This window comes from Phocoena phocoena, chromosome 4, assembly GCF_963924675.1.
Source record: "Phocoena phocoena chromosome 4, mPhoPho1.1, whole genome shotgun sequence".
NCBI classification, from domain to species: domain Eukaryota; kingdom Metazoa; phylum Chordata; class Mammalia; order Artiodactyla; family Phocoenidae; genus Phocoena; species Phocoena phocoena.
This window is the reverse complement of record NC_089222.1, coordinates 85,523,640-85,550,506: the sequence shown is the minus strand read 5'-3', so window position 1 is coordinate 85,550,506 and position 26,867 is coordinate 85,523,640. Positions and strand designations below refer to the sequence as shown.

Sequence of the window (26,867 nt, the reverse complement as noted above, 5' to 3'; positions counted from 1 at the left end):
CAGACACTGGATTGCTCCTTGAGTAGCCTTTATCATTTCCCCCCTAAGTTTTGTTGAAGATGTCCTTGAAATTAGATCATATTTGTTCCTGACAAAGCATATGTATGTTGTGGCATCACTCTAAAACCAAGGATGGGTTTTAGCTCCATGAAGAAAAAAAATTCCAACAACCTTTCATGCTGAGATTTCTCATGTTAGTTCTCAGCACAGAAGTGATTTTTTTTTTTTTAAGTTGCATAAAGCCTAGCAAGGTTTAAGTTTTCCCAGCAAGAAGAAAGTGTTTTTCAGCTGTTAAATTTTTCAGATGCTTTTTCTGAATTTGGATACAACTCAAAAACATGTTTGTTTTAAAATGTAAACCTTTTTATGTACAGAGGTTTGCATATAGAGAAATGCTATTACTATGTTTAAAGGTACTTGCTTTTGAAATAAGGAAGTCATGGGCGCTTAAATATAACAAACTGAACGTTGCTTTATGGACATTTCGTTAGGCACTAACATAAATACGATGTTCTGGAGGACCACGGAGCACACGTTTGCTGGCAGGATCACTTATGACACTGGAAGTGGATGTATTTCCATGTGAGAGCAAATGGTGGCCAGGTTTGGACTGAAGAGCATCCTTACAGTCAGCTGGTATGCTTTCCCAAGACCCTTCACTCCAGTTGCGTGGCACTTCTTGGCCCTAACTTGCTTGATTCCTCAGCTTGTTGACTGGGCCAAAGTTGATACAGCATATGGTATTTTAAGCACAAAAATGAAGAAACACATTGAGGTCTCAGCAGAGAGGCAGAGATGAGGGTAAATCATCAGAAGGCCTGCTGTCTGCCTATTTAATGGGTCTAGTCGCTCTTCAATTTTAAGCACATTGTAGATATGTTGAATAGGAAAATATATTATCTTTATCTACCCATTTTTTAAAAAACATTTTTATTGAAGACTCACAGTAAGAAGTTCATTTTACATTGTGATCCAGTGATTGTTTACATACATACATGGAGATACACACACACACACGTGTGTGTATTCCAGAGACAGAAGGTAACCAATCTACCCACATTTTAAATCTTAAGATTCTTTGTAATTCTACTATTTTTAAAAATTTTATTTTATGGAAGTATAGTTGATTTACAATGTTGTGTTAATTTCTGCTGTACAGCAAAATGATTCAGTTACACACACACACACACACACACACACACACACACACACACATATATATATTCTTTTTCATATTCTTTTCCATTATGGTTTATCATAGGATATTGAATATAGCACCCTGTGCTATACAGTAGGACCTTGTTGTTTATCCATTCTAAACATAACAGTTTGCATCTGTTAATCCCAACCTCCCAATCCATCCTTCCTCCCCCCTACCCCCACTGAGTATTTTATTGCTTGGAAAGTTGAATATCAAGGATTAGAAAATCAGCACACTTCAAACTTCTAATCAAGTACTTTCCAAAATTAAGAAAAGTACCTGATCTTCTGGTTTAGTCTTTGAAATGCCAACAAAATTTATCCTTTCCCTTATTCATTCATAATTTATTTATTTATTCATTCCCCAAACATTTATTGACAGCCTACTATATGCCTTACACTATGTACCTGCAATATTTCTAGGCCAGTTACTTCACAGTTGCTTTAGAATTTATGGCAGTGCTGGCCAGATGGTTCTTGAAAGGGAGAATCTTCCAGAGTAAAACAACCTGTTCATAATGCTTCCTATCTAGCAACTAAGAGCCCTGATATCATCTCTCCTAACCTCTTATTATGGTTCTAGTATAAAACCATAAGTCTATTTTTATTTACTTTTCATATTTAACCCTAATTTTAAATGTTGAGTGCAAACATGAGACTTTAAGAATATTTGAAAATAACTTTGCCATAATAAGGTCTTCCTCACATCTTACATGATACATAGAGAATATTTACACAAATTTTCCCATGTTACTGATATGCGGAAAACTGACTTACCTACTTTATAGTGATTATGAAAATAAATGAGCTAAAGCATGTGAAGTTCTAAGAAGCAGAGTAAATAAACATTATTATACTAGAACCACCAGAGACAGTGTGTCTGCTCCCCTCTTGATGAGGGCAGTATATGTACAGTAAGAAGACAGGTTCTAAATATTTATTACTAGACCTTCTTCAGGTGGGTGTGTCCTTCTACTGTAGTAGAAACCATTATATAAGTATAGAGCTGGAGCCCAATTCAATTACTTACATGGGTCTTCCAGAAAATGGTTAAGGCCAGGGACTTAGAAAAATGCAGAAAACTGACCATACACACAGGTGGAGGAGACATGAGTCTCTCTCCTCATCATGTAGGTCATAATTCAAGGTCATGGAGTTGCTACGTTTTAAGAGTAAAATGTTTTGAGGCTTTTAAAAGAATTTTAAATGAATTAACTTTATTTTGGGAACTATGATTTGGGCACTATTAAAATATTACAATTGGATATAGTTTCATAAACATAATTATAGGCCACCTTTTCAAAAGACCTTAATAACTCAATTTTTTTATGGGTACAGTCAGTTGTCTGTTTAAAGTTATTACATCTTCCGAATCATGTTACTTTGCACAAATGACAAACTGGCATGTGCATATCAACACAGAGAAAGAAGGAACTGCTAAGGTCATGTAAGTAGGGACATGGCAGGCTTCAAGCACGGAGGCCAAAGGCGCCAGAAACATGGGCAAACAGCTTAAAATTGTCCCTTCTTTTGTTTGTGCATTGTTTCTATATGGAAAATTACATTTCTCTGAGAGTATATGTGTAAATATGCATCTGCTAGTATTTTGGCAACTCTAAGTTACCTAAATTAGTTTTGATCAACACTGTCGGATTTTTAAACCCACCAACGTAATAAAAGCAAGTTGAAAAAAACACAAACAAATCCTACAGTACATTGTGTGCTCTGCTGTTCCAAGCCTCAGTTTCAAGACAAAAGGAGAGCGAGACTTTGTCATTTGCTAGCTGTTAATAATCAAGAGAAGATCTGCCAGACAAGCTCTTCAAGGGCTCTGTCTGTCTGGACCAGGTATATACTGCAATACACAAAGGGCTTTGCAGGGGGAGAAAAATGAGTGTTCATGGACAATGATGCAGCTTTCTTAATTAAGATTTTCATTACTGATACATACATTAAGTTCTGCAACTGCAAAAGCCAAAGCACTGTCATGTGCAGGTAGATGTCCCTGATTCCACCTTCAGGCAGTAAAGCTAAAACATATTAAATGTGCACCCAGCAAATGTTGTGGGAGCCAGGAGAGCTCCAGAAATATTTCTGTTGAATGCAGAGAGGCCCCATTAAAAGCAACTTTGTAATGCATCTAATAGGCAGGAGAAAAGCCCATACCCACAAACAGTGCGCGCATGTGTTCCTGTACGGGACTGCTTTGAGGGTCCAGCCACAGACAAAGGTAGCTGTAGCTGACCTAGAAATAATCTTTACAATCACATCAATAGCTCAGGCCTGAAAAGGACCTTTGATCTTTAAGGTTTTTTTAATGCCTATTGTTGAGAAAAGAAATAAATGACTGATTTGGGGTAGATTTTGGAAGATGGTAAAGACTCCTGTCCACAGCTGGCCTTGACTCTGTCCCTTTGGGTCACTCAGTCTGTTTTCCCTGGATCCTCAGGCTGGTCCACAAGTCAGTATGATCTGCCAAGGGTGTACTGTTCCCATGAAATAATCTGACTGTGGTGTGGGGAAATCTTTCTTCTTAGATCAAGTTATTTTTTGCTAAGAGATGAGAGGAAAGTAAACCCCTGCACAATCCTAGAAATGGATGAATATCTAGAGTATGTGTTTTCGATTACATCTTAACTAAAGCCGAACTCGTTTTAGGGTTGCTGGCCCTGTTAATGTGCACCCAGCTCTCCCTTGTTTTTCTGGCTTCTAATTGCATCCCTTCCTGTTTCAAAGTCTGTGTCCCTTTGTGGGGCTACCCAAAGAGCTCCTGTCTCCTCTCTAAAGAAAGCCTCTATCTCTTGGTCATTACCAAAGAGGAAATGATTATTAGACACTGAACTTCATGAAAGATCATTGTATCACAACAGTCAAAAATTATACATTAATTTCCTATTAGGTAAAAGCATTTATCTGGAATTTAAATGTAATCCCTCATTTTCTCAGAAAGAATAAACCAGAATCCAATATCAAAATCACTCAAAAGGATGTCTTTAAAGTGTTTTGGCTATAGTTCTTTGTTGTTTGAGGAAAAGGGGAAAATTCCCAATAATAGTGGCCAGTAAGATTTCTCTTGGATTCCTGCACCAAGATTCAGATCTCTGAAGTAGTTTTCTGGATGTTAGTGTACATTTCTGAAATTCTTTTCCTAGGTATATCAGAGAGTTGGAGTGGAGTGGTGAACACACAGCCTACTGTGAGGTGGCTGACCTCTGTACCAATTCTAGATGAGTGATGTTAATGACTGGTGATAATAAGATGATCAAGAAATTGACTCTTTATAAATAGAGATAGACAGATAGATAGATATAGACACATTGTCAACAGACACTTCATGCATTTTGGGAAAACTAAACAGTATTAAGGTTCTTCCTAAGCTTCACTGAAAAGTGCTATTATAAAACTGGTAGACTGGTAGTCATATAGGCTCAAACACATTCTAGAAAAAAAGTCTACATTTTCTTACTCTTCTCCACCACATTTTATGACTGTGGTGTCCCCTTTTGCATCTTCATGTTCATCCTTTTGCTGTTCATTGTGGTTATCACTTTCACAGATTTTTTTTTTTGGATTTTTGAAAGAATATATATATGTATAACTGAGTCACTTTGCTGTACAGAAGAAATTAACACAACATTGTAAATCAATTATACTTCAATAAAATAAAATAAAATAAAAAATGGGTAGAGGAGTATGTGGAATCTAATGGTAAAGAACTAATGTAGTGGACACTATTTAAGTCTGATGATGATGGAGAAAAGCAGGGGGAAAAATCCCAGAAAATGATTCTAACTAGAGACTTCCTGTTACTTCTCTTATGTGTCCTTGACTAGCTTGTAAGGACCAGAAAGAAGGACATTGTTAGAGGATTTAAGAGCAACTTTTACTCAAATTCTGTCATGAGACACAGGCTTCTCTCACCCAAAGTACAGGGTTAATTTTAAATTAGAGGTGATAATTATTTTCCATGTACTAAAAGCCTAGAAATTTCCAGGAAGGAACTAAAGGTGGAATCAGTTTTACCCTACCAAAGTGTGAGAGGTAAGGTGGTCCATTTAAAATAATCTGGAAATGATTCTCTGAACAAGGTAGGTATGCCTGATTTGTCTTCAATAAGCTCACATTAGAAGAAATGAGAAATAACAGAGACTACAGAAAGAGTGCATAAAAGAAGAATCCAAAGAAAGAAAAAAAAAAACCTTAATTTTATCACTACAAAGACGTCCTGTGCAAGAGAGTAGAAAGACTCTTTGAATAAGTAGGTGGCATATGTACCATACATATATATAATGTATACCCTATATACACACCTTTGCCCAGCTTTAAATTGGCAACCATGTTTGGGGAAGAAAAGAAAAGGGTGAGAAAGAACATGAGGAAGACTCAACGTTAATTAACAACACTCAACATTAACCATCATCACTAGGTCCCTGTTTGGCCTCTGAGTATAAGCTATGTTATAGAGGGAGGGGTATAATATGTAACGTTTTCTAAGGGCATCATTAAGAAAGCCAGACATTCGGCACTCTGAGTTGGCAGAGGGGCAGCGCGGCCTCTAACTGCTCCAGGGGCATCACTGAAACCTAGCTCGTAGTCATGTGCTCCCACCTTGGGCAGTTTCACTGCTCAGGTAGAGGAGTCATATACTAGGCCTGGGTCCTACCATTTGCCTTAGCTTGTGGTTTGTTTAAAGGAGCTTCTGTACAACCTTGAACATGATTGCCTCTTTTCTGCTTCCTTTCTGGACGCTACCTAAGGATTTAAGGCACTGCATACGACTTTCAGACATGGTTTTCTGTTAAAGAGGGAAAAAGGATGCCCCGAAGCACGTGCCATCCCTTATCATCTGCAAATGAACTTTTTGTGCTGAAGGAATGCTCCAATTACCACTCAGAACAGCGCTGCACAACTCCTGCCCCTCTAAGAAGCTTGGGGTACACACTCCGGGAATCAGATGCTCTCTATCCCCAAACACAGGGAAGATGCTCTGTCAGTCTGCACCGTGAAGGGCAGGGGCTGATACTGTCAGTGTGGCATTTCTGCCTCTCTAGCGTCTTTCACTTTCCCTGAAGTTGCTGATAAATATTCCATTTCATTAAGTATGTAGTAATACACATGGGAGTCAGAGAGAGAGAGAGAGAGAGAGAGAGGGAAAGGTGGAGGACACTGATGACATGGCCTCTAGCACTTTATGAGAACATCCAGAAATCTCTATCTACATCTGGTAGAAGAATAGTGTCAATTCTGCCCTAGAGACATGGATCAAGCAATGTTGCCAGTGTGTATTTTCCCCTTCCCAATAATTGACTGATTCTGGAGTCTGATGGCAGAGCTCAGATGATCATTTTCACATTCATGTGAGTGAACAATTAGCCTGCCGCTTTGGGGGATGGTGATGTCAAATAAACATGAATGTATGTAACCAAGGGAAGTACTATCAGTGCCTCACCCAGGAACTCCGCGGGTCCCCTGAGTAGTGCTTTTCTCCCCACAGCTTTCGCTGGGAGGGTGGTGAGGGTGTGGGCTGCGTGCAGAGCACAGGAAACAGTGCTGGGGGTGACCTCACAGTGCCTGAGGAGCACTGCCTTTGAGCAGAGGATGAGACTAAACAGCTAAACACTTGTGAGGCTGCTCATTTGCCCTTTCCAAGTTTTTACTGTATTATTCACCTTTTCGTTGTTGACTTATACCTACTCTTAAAATATTAGGGATATGCAGCAGAAACTAACACACCATTGTAAAGCAATTATACTCCAATAAAGATGTTAAAAAAAAACGACAGAAAAATCAGTGAAAAATTCAGCCAAAAAAAAATATTAGGCATATGTCACAATATTTTCCCCAGTTTTAAAAAAATACTTTCTACCATAGTGATTTTTATTTTCATGTAATAAAATTTAATACATTTTTCTTTAAGTTTTCAGTTGATTGTATGCTTGGAAAAAGCATCTCATACCCTCAGTACGAAAGTCTTCACTTATATGGCAAAAAGTTCAATTGACAATTACAGAATTAGTGAAGATGCAGAGAAATGGGCAGCCTCTTTCTTTGCTGGCGGGGGTATACATTGATACAGTTTTGTGGCAGGACAGTTTAGCAGTAGATAAACTTTCCTTTGGCAGTTCCACTACTAGAAATCTATCCTAAGGAAATAATCAGGCAAGTGAATTAAAAGAAAAATGCACACATGTATAGAGATGATTACTGTAGCATTGTTTGGTTAGAAAAAATTTCCAAATATCCTAAATGTCCATCAATAAGTGACTAATTCAATAAATTACCCTCCACTGGAGTACAATGTGACTGTCAAAAAGATAATGTAGATCTATATTTATTAACATGGAAAATGCTTATTACAATGTTGAATAAAAAAACAAGATTACAAAACAGCCAGTAGATTTTCCTTTCATTTTGAAAAGAGAAAGACAAAGAGAAAGAAAAAGAGACAGATAAATAGATATGTTTGGAAATATATTCCCCAAAGTGTCACCAGTGGTTATCTCTGGGCAGTGAGATTTTTGAATGGATTTTTTTTCTTTTATATCATCATTGTAACAAATGCAAGCCGAACTAAATGTATACTTTAGAAGTAAAAATTAGAATTTTAACCTTAGGGGAAAAAAGCTTAAACTCCGCAACAACTACTTAAAAATTCAAATATGAGTTTCATAGTCTTAGCAGTTAGTAACTCTCTTAATAGGGTGACCATTCTCTTGAATGGGTGGCATCATTGCCTGCCTCAAGTTTCCTCCAAGTTTGACAATTCAGGTGACACATTATAGTTCTCACCCTAAAAGACTTTAAAGTATAAAAAGCTCAAATACTGGAAATAACCCAAATATCTATACCTAGAGCATAGTTAGGAAAATTCTGGGGATTTTATATGATAGAAAATTATTCAGACATTATGGTGGCATTTACAAAAAGTATGTAATTACACTGAGAAGCGCTTGTTAGTAAAAAAAATAGGATACAACCCTATATGCACAGTGTATGCTCAACTATGTTAAAATTCAGAGAAAAGACTAGAAGGTGATCTAAAAAATTGTTAATAATAGCTTTTTTCTGTTTAGTGGGATTGTGGATGTTTTCTCCGTACTCTATACCTTAATATTTTACAATAAGTGTGAATTATAGAATCATGAAAGAAGTAAATATTAAAAAAATACAGCTGCTTTGCTCAGCCGCTGCCGAATTTTACCCCAGATGTATCTGCAATGTAGTTTTGAGTCAAATGGTCCTAATGTCATTTCCTAAAGGGAATCTAGCAGAATGGAATGTGTTCAAATAAAGGAAAGCGGTCATTACCACCACCTCTTTGTAAGCTACCACTTTATAATGCTTAGAATAATCTGAGTGAGGAATCCTACTGCTACTGGAATTAGGAATTTCCATATTCTTCAGGTCTTCTTCATATCTTGTCTTACATTACCAGAAGCTGGAATTTAGTTGGTCTATAGCACTCTGGAATGTCTCCAGGTCTGGAAGCTGTTTTGGAAGCTGATGGTGTAGGCCACCGTTAGGAATGGAGGCTCATCTACTCATTTCAAGTGGGAGTTCCCTTGAATGACAAGGGTGAGCTGCTATATAAGGTCTTCTATAGATAATTAACTTTCTTTTTCTTATTTTTTTCCTCTCTCTCATATATCCACTCTTCTTCTCTCCATCCCTCTTTTAAATAAATCGCCTTTCTGTATAGTTAGAGAGAAGCTTTTAAAATTTAGAGAAAATTCACACGGTACCAATACCACACTTCAAGTAGATGATCTAATTGTTCCTAAATGACCGTATTTTAGCAAAATGATGATGGGAGAAAACAGAATTGTCACTCATATTTGTATGATGCATATTAGAGGCTTGGCAATAAGGCAGACAGTAGATATTTTGTGAGAAAGCAAGAAAATAATTGGGTAATGCCAGGTTGGGAGGAAGGAACGGGCAGAAGAAAGAAAAGTAATGACATGGGTTTCTGTGTATTTTGGTAAAGGTTATCTAATCACCTGTTCCTGGCCTTTTGGACTAGATAGCAGCCTTTAAACTTCACTAGACTGTTTTTTCTGTACCAAACACAGTGCCTGGTGCAATGTAGGTACTCACCAGATGCTTAGAGAACTGAACGGAGCCCTTTCACTGCCTTTTCATTCTGGCCTCTAATAGAACAAAAACGAAGCTAAAAACTCTAATATCTTTTCATGTACATTAGGTAAAGCTCCATCCTAATTTGAACTCAAGTGCACATCTCTGAGCTTCCACCTTCATCACTGAACTGCTGGAGAAAATCGCACAAGACAGACAGGTACCACATTAACCCACCAGGCTCACCTAGACCTTCCACACTGCCAAGGAGAATACTGCTGTTTTTCTGGCTAACCTACTGCCCATTTGTCCCAAGAACTACTTTAAACCTCTACTTTCCTCAAATCTCCTCTTCACTTATTCTTAGCAGGACCTTGCTCCCTAGGAGCCATCACTTGGGAAACCTCTCAACTTCTCAGTACTAAACGTACACATGGCTCGCATCTATCCCTACCGTTCCTTCTTTTTTCTTGTAACTATAGAAGAGATGTCCCTACTTCTCTCCTTCCACTTGTGCTCAGGATTCCATGTCTCTGTCCTTATCAGGAATCTTCCACTACCAATCATCCTATCCTCTTGTCTCTCCTATACACTGAATCTCTCCTCTCTACTGTATTCTCCTAAGCATATAAAGATGCCAGTATCTCCATTTTTTCCCCCAAATTTTTGACCTCACTCCCCCATTCCAAAGATATTATACTAGCTCATTTTCTTTTCCTTTACAGTAAAACTTCTAAGACTGATACACATTTGCTGTCTTTGTTTCTTCACTTCTTACGCTTTCCTCATCCTATGACGAATAAATTACTGCTTCTACCTCTTCAACAAGCCACCTTTTGCTAAGGTCAACAATAATTCCAGATTAATATATTAAGTGATATATTTTTCAGTCCTTAACTCACTTGACTTCTCAGTGGTCGCTTCTGACCACTCTCTTTGAAACACCTTCTTCTCTTGGCTTCTGTGCCAATGTTTTCTTATTTTCCTACTACCTCTTAGCCGTTCCTTCTGAGGATATTCACAGCCTCATTTTCCTCTACCAGCTGATTAAATATTAAGAGTTCTTCAAGTCCCAGTTGGGGCCTTCTTCTCAATCTAACCTTGCCCCTAGGCAATTATCATCCATGCCAACAGCTTCATTCGCCTTTGCTTTACTTCTGAATTCCAGTTGTATATATTCCTCTGCCTACTCAATATGATCACTTATCTCTATCAAAAGCATCTGACACTAGACATTTTAAAAACAGATCTTATGATCTTTTCTCCACCCCAGTTCTCCTCTGGTGTTTCATATAACCCTGAGTGGCACCATCCTCCATATTGTTTTACAAGCATAAAACCAGTAGGCATAGTTGCCACTTCTTTCTCCTTCATCTCCCACATCCAATCCATAAGAAAATCCTGTATATTTTGCTTCTGAATTATCTCTTGATTGCATTTATTATTCTTCTATTCCCTTTGTCACTACCCTAGTCTATCTCTTGTCTGTTCTATTACAGCAGCCTCCTTACTTTTGCTCCTTCTAGACCATTTACCATAATGAAACTAGCTTGATCTTTATCTTTAACTTTTAATCTCAAAATTATCGTAGTTTATCATGTAATTGTAAGAGATAATACAGAAAGATCTGGTATACCCTCTACCCCTCTATTATCGATATATTGGCCCAATATAATACCTTGTTTAACTATGGTACAATATCACAGTCAGGCAATAGACATTGGTACAATCCATCCACCTTATTCAGATTTCACTCATTTTGCATGCACTCATGTATGTGTGTGTATGTAGTTCTATGCTATTGTATCCTTATGTATAGATTTGCATGGTCACCACCACAGTCCAAATACAGTTACATATAAGAATATTCTGGCCTACGCTTTTACAGCCACAGTCAGCTCCATCTCTCCCCCACTCCCTAATCTCTGATAACCACTAATCTGTTCTCCATCTTTATAATTTTCTCATTTCAAGAATCCTATATAAATGAAATTGGCTTTTTCACTCAGTGTAACACCTTTGCTGTTAATCCAAGTTGTTGTACATACCAAGAGTTCATTACTTTTGAGCGCTGAGCAGTTCCATGGTATGGTTGTACTACAGTTCAACCATTCACTCATTGAAGGACATCTGGGTTGTTTCCAGTTTTGGGCTATCATGAATAAAGCTGCCATAAATTTTGATTTTTGTGTGGATATGTTTCTGCTTGTTTGGGATAAATGTACAAGAGTAGCATGATCTTTTTAGAATAAAAAGTTGATCATGCCACTTTCATTCTTAAATTTGCTTTCCTATTGCCCTGAGGCAGGTCCTTAATATGACCGACAAAGATCCTGATATTATCAGGCCCTGTATTATCTCTTCAGCCTCAACCTGGCTGCTTTTCACCTCATTCTCTCTATTCTGCTACATTCAGGGCCTTCATTCATGCTGTTCCCTCAGCCTGGAAACCTCTTCCACCACCTAATCTCACTTCTTATTTTACATCTTCAGATGTCAGCTCAATGTCACTTCCTCAGGGAAGCTTGTACTGTACTTCCACACTTCCTCAGGGAAGCTTGTACTGTACTTCCAGACTCACTTATTAAATATGCCCCTCCTATATTTACTATTATTATTATTAAGTATTCCCCTCCTACATTTGTTCTTAGAAAACCTGGCATTTTAATGTCATAACAGAAAGCACAGTTTGCAGTTATAAGTTCTTTCATGTGACAGTTTGGTTAATATCCGTCTTTCATCCCCCAAATTATAAACTCCAGTAGGGCAGAGACCATGTCTGTTTTGCTCATTATTATACTTTCAGCACTTAGTAGACATTTACTTTGTGTTTAATGAAATTCAGCTAAGGCTTTTAAGACAGATAGTCTTGGATTCAAGTTCTATCTCTATCACTTCCTAGGCATTCTTGGAAAAATTACTCAAACATACAAAATCTCCATTTTATCTTCAAAATTAGGATCATAACATCATCTATTTAATAAGAGTAGTTTAAAAGGTTAAATCATATAACCATTAATAGTATTTTGTCCAGTACCTAAAGAAAGGCAAGCACTCAACAAATGTTATTTCTAATTGTTATTACTAGTTTAACAAAAGATAAGAGTTTTTGTATTTTTTTTCCCAACTAGGTTTTAGTCCATTATCTTAATTTCTTGCTTGTTCCTGGGATTCTGATTCTGGTAACTCTGAGAGTCTGAAAAGGATCCCTTAGTTTAGGTCTCCAATAATTCTATGACTACTGGTTTCAACCTCAGGTATGTCCCCTTAGGCAGATGAGAGCCTTATTTGGCCTCTTGGCTCTGGTTCACATTTTCATCTTACTCAATATTTCCTCTTCTTGTTTTCCAGCCTGTGGATCTTAGGGTTTATAGGAATGCCTCTTCCCCACTCCCAGTTTCCATAGGGAAGCTTTCTAAACATATCTTGCCTCTGGCCTCATTCCTTATACTTCTCCATGGAGGAAAGTCATCATGTTGGTAAGACAGTCCTTGGTCCATGTTTCTCAGTTAGGTGGAACTGATCTATCAAAGTTCATAAGTACGGGAATTTAGACTTTCTCCTTCCTTGACTACTTAGACTAGTGGGAGTTAGTGACCTGGAAAAGTGTTGTTCTTATGCAGACCCAAATTTTCCCCTGGGAGAATGGGAGTCAGTGAGCTCTTTTTACCTCTCATACTAAGTTACATCTGTCCACCCAGACTCTGGCAAAAGTTTTGGTTCCTCAGCCATCAGTTCTTTTGTCTTATTTTCCAATGGGTTTAGAATTTGAGTGGGGAAAAACAGTGCTATTTACTGTACCCCTCTAAAGATTCCCACACTTAGGTTTATGCTTTTTCTTGGAATACCATTCCTTTATTCTTCATCTTGTTTACATTCTAGCCATTTTTCAAGACCCAGCTAAATTGCATTTTACATGAAGTTTTCCAGCCCTCAAGGCTCTCTTTCACGAATGAAATCCTATAGTACTTATTGGAATGTTTCATTCCTTTTGGAATTGTTATTTATCATTTGCTACGCATATGAACACTCAATAGTACGACTTCTTTTCCTAACTCAATTTTAAGTTTCTTAAGAGCAAGCAAGGGCAATGTCCTAGTTTATGTTTTAACTCTCCACTAAATATGATTCTCTGTATATAATAAGTACTTATAGCTTATGGGATGATTGTGTTTAAGGCTGCACTACTAACCAGGCTTTGATTTGAAGGCCCAAGTTACAATTGATATGGCTTAGTGGCTGGATGGCTCCTGAAGGGTTAGGGTTAGGGTTAGGGTTAGGGTTAGGGTTAGTGGTGGCAGTGGCCTAAGAAAGAAAGGTTAATATGAGTGTGTCCCTGAGATGTGTATCAGTGTGTTTTCCTTTTAGTAATATACTCCCCCCACTTCCTTTATGAAAAGCATATGGAAAGCATGGCCTAATAGGTAGAAAGGCTAAGAGAAATGCAAGCAGAGGGAGGTAATGCTCCTGGCTGTGGTAGGCTGGTCTGAAGAAGTGTTTTGATTCTCTGAATTAGTCAAAAGATTGAAAAAAATAGCCACTATTACTAATAGGAAAAAAAATGAGGAGGAAGGGTCCTGAAAATGGTATCTGAGCAATGAAAGACAGTGAATATTTTAAAGATCACTGAATTTAATTTATTCAACCTAAATGCATAAAAGTACAGGTGGGGACATTATTTATGCAGGTATATGCAAATCACTTTATAAAATAGGCAAAGCCCTTCTGCTTTTTGTAAGTTGCCAAGGTGGTTCCTGATATTTTAAAAGCTCTGCACCTTTAATGTAATTTCCTAAGAGTTGGAATCCCTCTGTCGGAATCATAGTCATTGTCAGAGCAAGTTTATTTTTTTTCTCTCCTCTGGGACATTGACAAGGCTCTCATAACCATCACAAAAAGAGTGGTTTCCACAGCGATGTGACTGGAAAAAATCACTTGGAAATCACAGAGGAGCAAGTCACAATGTTCAAAGCAGAGAACATAGGCTTTGAAAACATGAACCCATCTGACCTCTTGAATTTAGAACAGTGAATTCCTGAGCTCTGAAACATGGGGCCCGGCTGTGCATGCCATATTGGTGCTATAAGACTGGCAGTAGGTTGGCTGTGGCATGGTCTATTTCAAACTCCTTCACAGTGCCCAGTGTTGCATGTTCCCAGATGACATTTGGTTGGCAGAAGCCGGGCCTCCAAAGCTGGCAGTCTGGAATGCAGCCCACTGTGTTTTGACAAACACATAATTGACCATCTGATCACCAGCCTACGTTCTGCACTCAGGTCACTGAAGGGACCTGGGCTTTCAATAGGTCTCTCCTCCTTATCTTGTTCATCTCCTCAAACCTTTCTCCAGAAAGTAGTACAGAGAAGACTTAAACACACCCACAGACATCCTCTCATTTGCAAAAAAGAACATGGTACACGCAACATAAGCTGTTGAAAATTTCCTTTAAATTGTCCTGGCAGCCCAAAGTGAACAAGAGAAAAGCACACTTATGGTGAACTCTAATTCAGAAAGAAGGAACAAATATACTGCATTGTTTCAATACCCGGCCGTGCGTAAGTTGCAATTCAGCTCAATGGCTTGGAACTTCTCCTCAGAAAAGGGCAGCAGTGGGAAAATGATAGGAAACTGGGGCAATGATTGACTTTAGGGGCATATTACTAAGAAATGGTTTCATTTTCAGGTGAAAGAAGAGAAAAGCAGGACACTGGCAATGTCCTCTCCTTTTCTGCCTGCCACTCCCCCAAGGCCACCATGGGAGAGAGAGACACACATCTCTGGAGAGCGGTAGGTCAGACTCAAGTTGAGGTCTCTGGTGAAGGTCCCATAAAGGTCTATTTTGGCCTGAAATTTGGCCCCAAACAACACATCATCCTTTCTCCTAGAAGGCAAGGATTATGCACGGGGCCAAGCCAGGCTGGCATTAGGCAAACGTCAGTATCTATGTCAGCACTACCGAATCGCCCCTCCCCTCCACTCCCAGCCCCACTGCACAGTTCAGGCCCTTGGTTTTCATCTGTGATCTGGTCTCCCTTTTCTCAGTCACCAGAATGCTCTTCTTCTAAAACATAAATCTACTTAAAATCCTTCAAAGCCTCCCCAAGCCTGCTGCTTCCAGTCCAAACTTCTTTGCTCGGCATACAAGGCCCTCGTGATCTGCCTCCTGCCCACTTTCCAGCCTCATCTCCTTTGAAAGGATCCCCTTTCAATCACCAAGCTCTAGCCACGAACTCGGGATGAGGCTGCTGCGCAGATACCTTCTGACTTTCCTCTGGCTTTTTTTCTGATTATGATCCCCTTTTGCTTTCCCCTCCTCCCATCCACCTGGTAAACTACAATTCACTCTTTAGACTTTCAGGCCCAGCTTGGGCACCTCCCACATACAGGCGGGTGCTCCTTTCTTGTTCCCCTCGCTACATCTTGTATATACCTCCATTCCAGTGCCTATCACATGGCATGGCCTTTATTTACTATATATCTCCCCTACTGGACTGTGAGATTTTTAACAATGGGGAGCATTTCTTATTTATATAGCAGTTTTAGGAACTGAGCATAGTGACCAGCTTTCCATAAATGTTTGTTGACTGAAAACTGAATGAAGAGCTGTGCATGATAACCAATCAAAACCTAAGCCAAGCAGTAGTATTAGCTTCTAGAAGCAGGGCAGGGGCCTACTAGCAATCTAATGAAGGCAGAAGACGCCAGCAGTAAGGCACTTTAGATGGTTATCACAGGGTGAAAGGAAGAGTGAGGGGTAGAGGGTGTGATGGAGGAATGTCTTATTAACAGAGAATGTAGGCAGTTAATTTTCAGCCTTTTCAACATTTAGTTTTCAATATGGAAAGGTGTTCTGAGAATGAACCTTAGTACGAACTGTAGAGAGGTCTACCTTTTAAGAACCTAGTTTCTCAAATAGGGAGAGTCTGTGCTATCTGCTTCAAGGCAGCATGGCAGGTTATAGAGGGCTCCTCTTTGCTCTGCTAAAGATTAATGGGATGAAACACTTTTGGGGGAACATCTGGAAGCTATTCAGCTCCTATTGAAATCTGTGTCAAATGAAGACTGGGACTTTGGACTAAATGCAGTGCCGAGGAGAAAAAAGTTGAACAGGCAGAATGCTGCACCTGTCTGGAGGAGGCCATTAAAGAGGCACTAGGAACTAGAAGCACTGGGGAGATAATGTTTTGATCTGTCCCCAAGGAACTTTTCTTCTCCCTTTGATGGGCACCTGGGGCACCACCTCTGGAGCCATCAGCTGTGTCTGTGGGGCACTTGAGGACAGCAGGACTGTCATAGGCCCTGTCACCTTTGAAATAAAGGCAGTCTCAGGATTTGGAACAATCTAAGCAAGCATGAAGCCTGGCCTGGGGGGTGGGAAAAGGTTAGTGGATATGTGGATGGGCTATTAGCCCATTCAGGTCATTTGCTCAGCCTTCTCTCTGGTTAAAAATTTGGATCTCTCTAGAAGCTGTGAGATTGATGGTTGATATAGCATAGAATCAGCTTCACATTTTCCTATGAGCCAGAGACAGCCTTTCAATTACGTTTTTTATCTCAAAGGTCTCCCCTCGATTTCTAATCTGTGACCCAGGTCTCCAGGCTGCTGCACTGCTTATGTCTGAGGCTTGCCCTCCAGTGTTGACGTCATAATAGCTGAGCCGTACGGGCAGAAGTGCACGGTGCTGATTCATCCCCGGTGATGTGAGGATTAATGCCTTGTCTAACACAGAGCTATTATGTGAACTGTTTTTACACAAAAGAACTGCAACAAAAATGATTTGCCAGTCAGAGGACTAGAAATATGCAGTGCTAGGTAACTGGAGTTGGGATGCAGAGACGTAAAGTGGTAACCACATGCATGCACGCTGACACCCTCCGAAGCACTGACAGACCCACTCTATCAACACCAAGAATGAGGAATAACAAGACTTGTCAGGGGCAGAGAGGACCCACCCCTGCTGTATAAATGCATTACACACAGCACCAGTCTCTGGGGATTTTAATCAATCTCCTTTCTCTGTCAAATAAATGTCACTTCAGACTTTAGCCTTAGCATCCTTTGGAAGATTCTGCTCCCCTACATATATTTGCAACTAGCTTCTAGGAATGTGAGTGGAAGCCACACGCAAGCAAAAGAGCCATGGGAACCTCCTTTCTGTGCAAATGATTGCAACACAAGAAACACCTCAGAGTGTGAAGGAGTCAGTGAAGATAGTATGCTGTGAATAAGGGACAGCGTTCACCAGAGAGTGAGAAGCAGCTGGAAGGATGCTGATAATATTTATCACGTGAGGTAACTGCCACTACCTGTAGCATCTCTTGGGTGGTGTCTCAGGTAGTGACTTTGATTATTTGGGCTCGTGGCCCCAGAATCTCTTTCAAGCAGCTCAAGGTGAAATTTATCCAAACCAACTCAGTGCAGCCTGATTTGGGCTTTAAATTATAAATGTTCTCTCTTCATCTGAAATCAAGTTGTTGTTGTTGTTGTTTTCTCCCCAAATGACTTTCCATCTTTTCTAAAAAAAGAATGGTACCTTCTATAAACCTCCTGGCATATGATTTCTCTCTCTCTCTCTTTTTATTTTCTCTGTACTTTACTATTTCACACACAATTTTAGCCTAAATCACTAAAGTTTTGTACTTCAGTCTTGTACCTCCTGTAAAAGGATACTAAAAATTTTGTCCAAAAAATGAAAGCTCTGATCTAGAAGTTGAAATTAAAAACTATTGGGCCTAGGGATGGGTGTATAACTGAAGAATAAATAATTGCCCATTGATTGACAGTGGAGCAAAAGCCCAACTGTGGCTGGTATCTGACTGAAGAATGTAAGCTGTAGTTTAGAAGAGCAGTGACTTTTGCAAACAGCAGCCGTGGCTGAGTCAAAGGAAGTCTTCATATAAGTCCAGTGGCTTGGGATGCTGGTCTTTTCAGCCCCCTCATGATGGCAACTACTACTACCACCAACAGCACTGACTCCAAACACAAAAGAAGATAATACACACTGAAGAAGCACTGGAAACCACAACAATGTCAACTGGAGAACATGCCAATAAAGACCCAAATTTCCCAAATCTGGTGCTTTTTTGAAAAGGAAAAAAACCACTTTTACTTACATAAAGAGAAGGGGCAGGTCACAGAATGACGGTCAAGGAACTGAAAATCAAAGACAAAACAAGGAATTAAAAATAAACCCAATGATACTGTGGAGAGAAGGAAAGCAAATCTAAGTTTAGACAGGACTAATTGCTCCTAAAGCATGAGCAGTAAGAGCCCATTTTGTCACCTGGAGCCCAAGAAAGAGGAGATTCAGCCTCGTAAAATTTCCAAAGGTGTGACCTGCTGCTATCTGACCAATACAGAAGGAGTGCCAACCTCTTTCTTTGTCAGCTTCATTCTGATCGAAATCATATGAGCATTACCTAGAGCTGCGCTGTTCAATACAGTAGCCACTAGCCATATCTACCTATTTAAATTTAAAATATTTAAAATTTTAGCTCCTCAGTCTACTAGTCACATTCCCAGCGCTCCACAGCCACCTGTGGCTAGTGGCTGCCTTACAGATAGAACGTTTCTATCGCTGCATAAATATCTATTGGGCAGTACTGATGAGAATAGATAAAAGCTTTACTATGTAGTGCATGACAGATCTTAGCTAATTTTGACAAAGATGAGTGAAACTGATAAACTTTGCTTCCTTTAAGGGTAGATTTATTATGTTTAATGCCCAGAAGATACTCTGGGCAAATTCAAAGCCTCCATGTATTGTCAATTGTTAGCTGAGGACTGCTACTGCCTTGTCTACCCTGTCTCACCAGCCTAAGAGTGTCCCCTCTGACAAAATGATTTTAAACAAAAGCATTTGTCCCCCAAAATGCATTTCTAATAATGAAAACTTCAGGTTTGGGGGGAGTTGACCTTAACAGTTTCTCATTCTATATTTCAAGTCTGATAATCCTCCTTTGTAATCTTCAACACACAAGCCAAATAAGTGATTATGGGACTGGCCTGTTTGCTACTGTTTTGATAGCTTTTCTTACAGAAGAATAAAACTGAAGTAACAGAAGATCCAAGAGAAATTAATAAACCAAACAAGGATGCTGAGAAGACAAACCAGGTCTCCCTACCCGACCCAACTCAAATATGTCAAGGACTTAACATACACTGATTGAATTCTTGTCTCTCTGACACCATGATTTTAGCCACTTCACATATGGCCTTCAGAAATATGAAAAACAAACTGTATTAAAAGAGATCAAGTACAAGGACCTGACTAAAGCATAGAATAAGGCTAAAGTAGAAAACTGGCAATTAGAGACTTCACTTCTCAGCAAGTTTTCTGGGAAAATGCACCATCATAGAGGTTCCTCCAAAGAAAAAGTTTTTCCTTTTATGGACAAGGTGAAACCCTGTTCCATGAACATGCAGGAGTGAAGTATGTTGTTCCCCTCTTTGGACAAGAAGAGTTAAGATGAAAATCTGCAGCCTGGACCATAATGTATGCCAACACAAGAGAGGCTGGCCGTCTCCAATGTTTTTAAATTGTTTCACAAAATTGATGAGCTTAATGAAAATTTTAAGCAAGATAATTAACTTATGTATGATTCATTGAAAGTACACACAAACTTGAAATACGTATATATATATATATATATATATATATATATATATATACACACCAACTAGCCTCAACGACTTTAAAGCTCTAAGTTTTGCTACATTCTCGTCCCTTCCACAAGCTAGGATCCTAGACCACTTCACTGGTGCATCTTTTAAAAGCTTTTCCCTTCCTTCCTTTCTTCTTTTCTTCCTTCCTTCCTTCCCTCTCTCCTCCCTTTTTTCCCTACCTCCTCCAACCTTTTTGAGTTTTCTTTCTTTCCCAACCCTTGAGAAAATGGAGAAAAATATGATTAGTGGTTATCTATGCAATATGCTCACTTATTTTTCTGTTGCATGTTATAAACCCAGTAAGTCTCAATAATAATTATGCTCTTTTTGAACTATACTTAGTATTTATGCTCTTATATCTAAGAGCATAACTTTCCTTTCTAGGAAAGGAGTATTTATTCATAAAAGTTAATCAGTCAAAATTAAATTTTTGATGTGATCAAGAGATCGATGTAAACTGTATCCAGATTGATTAATACATCCAAGGTCTGGAATGAAAAGCTATCTTTCCTGGATGTCAAATGACACACAGGCTGTCAATGACAGGAATCCAAGATGGAGAGAAAAATCACAGTGTGTATCTCACAGTCTAAGACAAATTAAAGCCAAGTTAAATTGAAGAGTTTATTGGATATAATTGTTGTCTTTATGTATTAATGAAAAACAATACTATCTATCCCAAATTTAATTCTAAGGCTAAAAATTTAATCTCAGAGTTCTTATACAATTTATAAACATTCATAAATGTCAAAAGGCCCCGTTTCTTGATTGAATTACAATCTGCTATGCAATTTTGAAAATATGTATTAATCTACATGGGTTTATTTTTGTTCAGTTCAAATTGTTATTTTATTGATATGTGCCCTTTCTGCCTAAGTGATATTCACCTTGTATGTCTATAAATTGTTTTCATCTGAAATGCAAAGAATTATCTATAATAGTTTTGCATAAGGTTAAAAACATTTTCATTAAGCATGCTGGGTTCAAAGCACAAATATCTAGCCAAGAATATAGAACTATAAAGCGCAAAATGAATCAAGACCTTAAAACCTGGTCGGGGAGGCAAGAGTAGAGAGGGGGAGAAAGGGTGATTTGTAGTGAAGTCTAGTTTTAGTTTTGTGATTTCTGAGTAGAAATTATTATATAGTATCAATCTCCAAGGAACTGAAAGTATTATTAACTGTAACTTAAAGATTAGTCCATTCTGATTTCCATTTATGTTCTACGGCAACGGTTCCCAACATTTGAGGTGATACAGATCCCTATGAGAATTTCTCTTCCCAGAAATTCTTCAAAAACACCAAGTTTCAAGCATCTCCCAAACTCCATGAAGGTCTTCCAAGAATTCCAGGTTAGTAACCCTTGGTCTAAGGGGAGAGGGGAGAAAATGCTCTTTCAGTCCCCCTACTCATCACCTCTAGGATGTTTTAACAAGTTGCTATAGAGTTAAAGCCAGGAGTAAATGAAATGTATAGAAAATGGATCTCTACATGGGTGAGTGTGTGTCACTAGAGACACACAGACTCCTTTACAGGACTTCCAGACTCTGACTTTCCTAGTCCCTTATAACTTCTTTTTTAAAAAGTCTATAGAGCCTTAGGATCAATGAGGTAGAGGAATAGTGAGCAGAGAAATGATAATAAGAGTTACTATTCACTGAGTACTTTCTGTGGTTCCAGGCATCTTAAGTAAATGTTTCTTAAATTTGAATATGGGTATACCCAGGGAGGTGGAGCAGTGTGACAAGAGTGTGCAAAGCCACAAAATAAATAATAAAGACACGGCTGTCTCTTTAGAGGGTCAGTTGTCTTTGTGACTAAGTAATTTAAACTCTTATTTGTATATGTACTCATTTATCCAATAACTATTTCTTGGACGTTATAGAAAAAAAGAACAGATCCTGTTCTCGTCCTCATGGAACTCCCAGTTTAGTGAAACAAACAAGGATAAATTGAGGGGTAGAATGCAAAATGTGTACGTATTTTTTAGGGTGAAACCTGAGACCTCACTGAAAAGCCTCATTTGCAGCAGACTGTTTCAGGTGATGTCCAGGCACCCTGAATATTGGATGCTCACCTTAGCTTGATGATCACCTCCCTGAAAGAGTTTGAAAAGCAGCATTAACAGTATATCATTTAATCCTGACTACAAGAGTAAATACTATTACTTCCACTTTACCAGAGGAAAAAGGGAGATTTGAGAAATTAGGAAACTTACCCTAAATCAGACAGCTGCTGGGATCTGAATAAGTCTGCACCATTCTGAGGTCTGCATATTTATAATCCTTAAGTTCCAGTACCTCTAGGTGTTTCCCACTTTATGTTTGCCCTTGAAGTCTGGCCTCATTAAGAATTTTGTAGGCTAGTTTAAGTTTCTCCTTTGGAAGGAGACAGTTTGGGCTTGATTTGCAGTCTAGATATTTCAGGGTGGTAAGGGAAAGCTACTATTGTACCCATTGTTTGGTGCAGAAGCTGAGACACTTGACAGCTGAGGTACCTGGCTGGGTTAAAAAAGGAGTCTGGGCTGTCAGTCTCTCGTTCCTCTTGACTAACTCCAAGCCTAGGCAATGGTACTGTCCAAGGGCTTTTCCGCACATGGGATTCACACTGGCTGATAAAGAGTGAGAGAAGCTTTGCTAAGGGAAAATAATAGTGTAATAAAAAAATGGAAAATAAGTAATCATAACTCACTCACAACAACTGGTTACTTTCAGCATTGTGAATAGAAAAGGGAGAGCTTATTCATCATAAATGAATCAGAAAATTAGAATGTGTCACAGCATTGATGACAGAGCTGAGGAATTCAGATGAACTGAAGTTCAACACTTATCCTTCTATCTGAAGAGGGTAAATGATGTGACAACAGGACAGAAAAGACCTCTTAGACATGTCTTTAATCCATCCAATTTTTTTTTTCAACTACTTTCTCTAGCAGTTAGGTGGGTTTATATCTTTGTTTTCTATGAGTAGACATAACATTTTAACATCCTTTTAATGTTCTAGAAGTATTGTGTTAATTAATTCTTATGTGGGAGTCATTCCAAATAGTAGGATGAAGATTTTACCTTACTGATTTTCCTAATACCTTTCTGGCTTCCAGTGTTTTCAAGGGATGAGGCCCTATTGGGTTTTTAGATTCATATGTCTCAGAATATGTGCCAGCTTCATAGGTTCCTGTCAATTGATATTCCATCTTCACTCTGGATACATGATTTCCTTTATCTGACAGATTCAAGGAATTTTATGCTAGATATAATGACATTTCATGCACCCTGAATTTGGAGGTTTTTAATTCTCTATTTTCCACCTGGCAAAAGATTTATAAGTTAAAGTCAGATGGAAGGCTTATTCAGATGTGCATACAAAACATGCTCAATTTCCCTTTAGGTACTTTAGGGTCTCCTGCAAGTTTCTTGAAGTGCCTTCATTCCTTTGGTCAGTCTTAAGGAGACTGACTATAAATGCCATAAATGGTCATTTATATCTTGGGGTCTGCTTTTCAAGACCATCTTGAGAAGAACAGTAGGGAAATCACAATGATGCCTTACCTTTCCTTAATATGCTATGATAACACAGAATGATGTCTGTCTTCAAAAACCAAGATGATGAAATCATGATCAATAAAAAGAGAGACTTCAAAAACTGAAGTTCAGCAATTAGGTATAGGATTGTTTCTGAGTCTGAGACATTGCTGAGATACAACTTGACACTCTACCCCATCCCATACAAATCCTCTTGAGTCTTCCTGATTCTTACAGGTATAAAGCCTGAGAAATAAGAATGAAGTAAAAGCAGTAAGGCTGGGAGGGGTGGCAGGGTAGGGTGGGAGGTAGTATCAGGAACTGAATTTGTTTAATATATTTAGGATGATTTCTTAGAGCTCCTAAAACAGACTTAATTCGATGGCAGGATGACATTCAGGAGCTCTCTACAATCTTATACCGAACAACTTTCCTTCCTTTCAAACTCTTAAAGTTATAGCTTTACATGTTCCAAATGGATTGGTGTACAAGACCTTTTATTATAGTACATTAATATCTTTTAGGGGAGGCTGAAAAGGTCTGGTATTGTTATCATGTGGTCCAATCAAGTAGAAACACTTGGTCATAATGCTGCTCACAGCTTACTATTAATGCCATTTGGTACAAAAAGTTGTGTCTATTATAGGACAAACTCATCCCAAGACTCCTTGGTATATAAACACAGAAAGTAACATGTTAGTGGTACAGAGGGCTTTGGAATAAATATGGGCACAGCAGGAGGAAGAAACATCCAGATCAGTGTGAACAGAAGGCTGTCTTTACTCAAATGGTTCCCTTGAATTTTTTTTAATACAAAGGGAAAAATTATAACACAAAATTTATATCAAAAGATAAAAATTAAGCAGGTACTTTCACCCAATGGTCTGTTAGATACTAAACCAAGAGCACAACGTGGGCACAGTCTGTGTTTTAAAGACTTGATAAAAGCTTTCCATAATACAGATTGGAAAATGTTACTTTTGTCCTTGTCACCACCAACTATTTGCTTAAGAGCAATCCAAGATCTTTCACGATCTGGCCCCAATCCACCTCTCTTGTTTTTTCTCCACCACTGCTTCCTTACGTACTGTAACAGGCTATTTGCTTTCCTTGAACATGCTCAGGACACCTCTGCCCCTGAGCCTTTGCTAACAGTTCACACTAGAATCTCCCAAGCCTAGAACAGTGTCCTAAACACAGCATGACACTCCAGTGTTTGTTGAATAAATGCTGTCCATCTATTTTAGGAGACAAAGATGATAGAAAAAAGTTATTAAATCAGTAAACAAATAGCACCAGAGAGAGGGCAAGGAAAAGTTAATTTTAGTGCATTTTAGAGTGGGGGGCAAAATGAGCCTTTAAGATTAAGAAAACTGATGCTCTTTATTCCTGGGTCTAGCCAATGCTATGAGTCAGTTACTTTTTCGGGAACAAGTTTCAACCTCAAGGTTAAATGAACACAAATGCTCTGTCCATCAGCATATAATGAAAAAGCTGTGGCTATTTCCACATCGGCACAGTGAAATTAAAATATGCAGTGCCTTACTCAGGGGCATCATGTATGACAGAACTTTTTAAAATAGTCCCCTTTGCCACTCTTGTACAGAAAGAGCTATAGAGATAAAAGTAAATGTTTAAAAAACTGGAATAATTTTGCTTAAGAAAGAAAGTGCTGAGGTGTATCTTCATAGTTTTCTGACTATAAGAGGAGTCGTTATAAAGAGAATAATGATAGGTATTTTTGTCCTAGGGTGAAATGATATTAAACTGTCCAGTGAAGAATTTAAGACTTAAGGATGAACATCTTAAATGTACAAGTGGTAAATAATCAAATAGATTGCTAAGAGCTGTTATGAAATTTCTATCTTCACAGTTATTTAAAAGTAGGAAAGATCCTCATCTATTTCGGATGAAATAAATACAGCTCTGCCTCCAGTCAGGAGGGTGAATTCAATACTTCTCTAGTCTTGTTTTGCTCTATATGACTACAAAATCCTATAAAATGCTGACTCCCCAAATTGTACAGAATCACAACACAGTTGAGTAAAATACATTTTATGGTTAGAAGAGGATAAGGCAACACAGAAAGTCTGTAAGTTTCAAAATTCAAAACAGTGTATATGGTGCTTACGTATTGATTCAATTTGCCAAGTGTATATTAATTACTCAAATAGAATTGAGCAAAAATATACTTGAATCTACTATGGTTTTAACATAATGATTAGCTACAGTAAAACATTCTAACAATTAATTCTTTCACGTCCAAGAAATTTAGCTGAATATTTCATAAACCTGTTATGAATATGCATTTAAATTCAATATCCATTTTTTTTTAAGTTAGAAAAAAGACCAGAAAATAATGTAAGAATTCATTGTTATTATTCCCAGGACATTCTCTGATGTCTATCTTTAAAGACATCAGGAGAACCAGCGAACAAATACTTTTAAATGGCCAAAAGGGGCTCCATATGACTAAGAATGTAAATCTGATGACAGACTCAGGGAAAGCTCTAACAGGGGCGGCAAGTTACTGGCTTTCTTATCTATTTACCTTGCAGCTTTGGAGCTCAGCAGAAGTGTCCATTACATACAGCACACAGGATTAGATGAACAGTTCCAATGACCTTGTCTGAACCAAATTCATTTAAAGCAGTTTGCCACATTTCTTAAATAGAAGATGAGCCCTTTCTATCTATGGCCCAGATTTGGACTGGATCACTGAACTATTGCCCAACTCTTATAAGCAAAGCAGTAACGTGTACCAATCAACAGGCAGCCCATAGCAGAGGCATCAGGAAGGTCAAAATACACACACATAAGAAATTGGCAGTACATTATAGAAGAAAGCTATTTCTAAAGATGGACTTTGGCTACTAAAGCCTTTGAGTGTTATTCAACCTTTGTTAGGAAAAAAAATCAGTCCCCATGTAACTTGTAAAGATCTGGTTAAAAAAAGAGATTGAGACAGAGAAATGCTTTATTTTGCAAACCATTATTTTCATAAGGACACAAATCAGAGATACACTATGCCAATTTCTTCATAGATGACTTTTTATAGGATATTATTCTAGTCTTCACTAATGACTTCTGGAGGTTGGTTATTGCTGAGATCAGGAGCTGGGAGGATAGAGGTCTAAGACCTTTCAAGAGAAACATTTTGTTCAATATCAGTACAGAAAATAAAGCCAGCATTAAACTGACTTTGACCACCTAACAAGGATAATGGTTGGTACATGTAGCCATTGCTTACGCTGTTTTGAATGTCAAGAATGAATTGAGGACGTGGGGAAGGGGAAGGGTAAGCTGGGATGAAGTGAGAGAGTAGCAATGACATATATACACTCCCAAATGTAAAATAGCTAGCTAGTGGGAAGCAGGTGCATAGCACAGGGAGATCAGCTTGGT

At 38.5% G+C, this 26,867-nt stretch overlaps 1 protein-coding gene across 10 annotated transcripts in view; it reads right to left on the bottom strand.

The window, feature by feature from the left end:
- Positions 1-26,867, bottom strand: part of ZBTB20 (zinc finger and BTB domain containing 20) — a 798,335-nt gene that overhangs the window by 146,896 nt on the left and 624,572 nt on the right. For 9 of the 10 annotated variants that reach the window (XM_065875980.1, XM_065875978.1, XM_065875983.1 and 6 more), the window contains one exon: positions 18,391-18,430. The exons of the other annotated variant lie outside the window; for it this stretch is intronic. Coding sequence is in view for 1 of the 9 variants with exons in the window: in XM_065875978.1 (XP_065732050.1) it covers positions 18,391-18,392 (2 nt within the window). In the remaining 8 variants the exon portion in view is untranslated. The remainder of the gene's footprint in view (positions 1-18,390; positions 18,431-26,867) is intronic. 10 annotated transcript variants of the gene reach the window in all.